Source organism: Octopus bimaculoides, chromosome 13 (genome assembly GCF_001194135.2).
Source record: "Octopus bimaculoides isolate UCB-OBI-ISO-001 chromosome 13, ASM119413v2, whole genome shotgun sequence".
In the NCBI taxonomy this organism is placed as follows: Eukaryota; Metazoa; Mollusca; class Cephalopoda; order Octopoda; family Octopodidae; genus Octopus; species Octopus bimaculoides.
In genome coordinates this window covers 56,285,431-56,287,797 of record NC_068993.1, presented here as the reverse complement: position 1 = coordinate 56,287,797, position 2,367 = coordinate 56,285,431, and the positions used below count along the sequence as shown (strand labels likewise).

At 38.8% G+C, this 2,367-nt stretch overlaps 1 protein-coding gene across 4 annotated transcripts in view; it reads right to left on the bottom strand.

Moving 5' to 3' along the window:
- Window positions 1–6: 6 nt before the first annotated feature.
- LOC106875999 (nocturnin) overlaps window positions 7–2,367 on the bottom strand; it is a 10,567-nt gene continuing 8,206 nt past the window's right edge. For all 4 annotated transcript variants that reach the window (XM_052972508.1, XM_014924361.2, XM_014924371.2 and 1 more), the window contains 2 exons: window positions 1,813–1,999; window positions 7–981 (listed from right to left, as the gene is read on the bottom strand). In XM_052972508.1, the coding sequence (XP_052828468.1) occupies window positions 152–981; window positions 1,813–1,990 (1,008 nt within the window). In that variant the 5' untranslated portion in view covers window positions 1,991–1,999 and the 3' untranslated portion in view covers window positions 7–151. The remainder of the gene's footprint in view (window positions 982–1,812; window positions 2,000–2,367) is intronic.

The following is a 2,367-nucleotide window of genomic DNA, read 5'->3' as shown; positions in this document are numbered from 1 at the left end:
GGGGGGGGGGGGAGTAGGAAAGAAGATGAGGAATAGAAAAGCAAATGAAAACATATTAATGATGAAGATGAGGCAGAAGAGGCAATGAAGAAGGAGAAATGTTAAGGAAGAAGAAGAAAAAGAAGAAGGCAATGACAACTCAATGAAGATGTTAGATTAATTGGAAGTCACAAACTAAAGAAAGATGATCAGATGGGTAGGAATGTGAAGGTAGACGGTTTTGTCCAACGTCTTCATCTTTGGGGAGATCGAGCAGTGAAAGAATTTCTAAAGACTTTTGACTGCACCATATGTAGTCAATAGTCCGACAAATTTCTACTGGTCCTGTTGGAGAATCACGCACTTTCCACGTTGTATATGATGGTTCACTGCCTTCGTCTGACAATTTTGTGTAGGCACTAAACAGTTTAAGATCACTCTTTGAGAAAGATTTGTAGACTTCCTCCATGGGATCTGCATTGAAGTCTCCACAGACAATAACTGGCCATGATTTGGCATTCTTATGGATATAGTCCAAGATGAAATTACCCTCTTCGTAACGTAGTTTCTCAAAGCCATCTTTTGCTTTCAAATGAGTGACAATTACAGAGAATTTGTCTTTGCCGTCTTCAGCACCAGAAATAATCTTCAACAAGCAGTGAATGGCTACTTGGTTCATCAGCTTCCCATCTTCGCTTTTAAGACCAATTTTCTGGAAATCCAACAGTTTTAAGTAATCTTTTCGGTAAAATAAGGCACAACCATCAGGTCCCATAGAGTTGCTTAAATACAGACAAGGAGAATCTGGTTTAGGCTGAAAAATTCCAGAATACCCAACAGATGTCAAATGTGAGGATAAATAGTCAAAGTGATCGACTTCTTCTAAACAGATAACATCTGGATTGTTGTTTAGAATACCTTCTAGGATTCGAAGTTTTCTTGTATCCCAAGAAAGTGCACTCATAGGACACAAGATGAAATTGTCTGTTCCTACTGACAATGCTGAAAGAGAGAAAAATAACTGGATTACAGAATTATGCAACAGTGAAAACAGTTCAATCTTTCTTAGCTATCTGTCCGAGTCTATATGCCTGTCTGTCTATCTGTATATACAATACAGAGTCATTATTAATCCAGGCAAAATACTTTATAAGTTCTCTCTTAGTACACCAGGCTAACAATATTGTTCAGATTACTAAGATGGGGCGAGCTGGCAGAAATGTTAGCATGCCGGGTGAAACGCTTAGCAGTATTTCATCTGTCTTTACGTTCTGAGTTCAAATTCTACCAAGGTCAACTTTGCCTTTTATCCTTTCGGGGTCGATAAATTAAGTAACAGTTGCGTACTAGGGTCAATCTAATTGACTGCCCCCCCTCCCCCAAAATTTCAGGCCTTGCGCGTAGAGGAGAAAAGAATATTCTTTAATTTAGTGAAAATCTACATAATTTACTACAATAAACAAATATATAATGACCATTATTTATGCCTTATCTTGTATATATGTATGTATGTATGTATGTATATACATACATATATATATACACAAGACACCTCCTTATATATGTATATACATATTTCAACATACATACTCATATATACAATCATGGAGGCTTGTTAGATCAGAACCAGAAGAAGATAATAACATAGCTGGAACGCTTTCAATGAAAGGGGTGTTGGGTCAGGTCTTGACCTGGAGCTAAACATCAATAACAACCAGCCTAAAATTATCAAACTATCGGAAAGAAGCTGGCAATGATGTCCTTACAGCCTAGTGAAACAGACGCACAAAAGAGACAGAAGCTAATAGAGAATTTTTATTTGGAGAAATTTACCTTGTGCTAGAACATTCCATTGCAGTAGTCGTATCTTGGGAATATTGGAACTGTTTTGCGCAGTAGTTGCCGGCAACATGGTGAACTCCCTTTTCATGAAATCAGGAAGGCCTTTGTTTTTGCACTCATCTTGGATCTTCTTCAATAGTTCCTGGCAATTATCATGGCTGTCAGGCATGATTAGGACCTGTAGAATGTAACAGGAATAAACAAATATCAACGTCTGTACATACTGTTAGATTTACGGATGGTTGTATTTTGCCAATTAACCCTTTAGCATTTAAATTGGCCACATTTAGCCCATGTTCTACTTGTTTTATCTTCAGACTGACCAGATCCAGCCTCTCACACCTACACTGCCATCTCATTCTGAAAATATCGGCGCAGGAGTGGCTGTGTGGTAAGTAGCTTGCTTACCAACCACATGGTTCCGGGTTCAGTCCCACTGTGTGGCATCTTGGGCAAGTGTCTTCTACTATAGCCTCGGGCCGACCAAGGCCTTGTTAGTGGATTTGGTAGACGGAAACTGAAAGAAGCCCGTCATATATATGTATG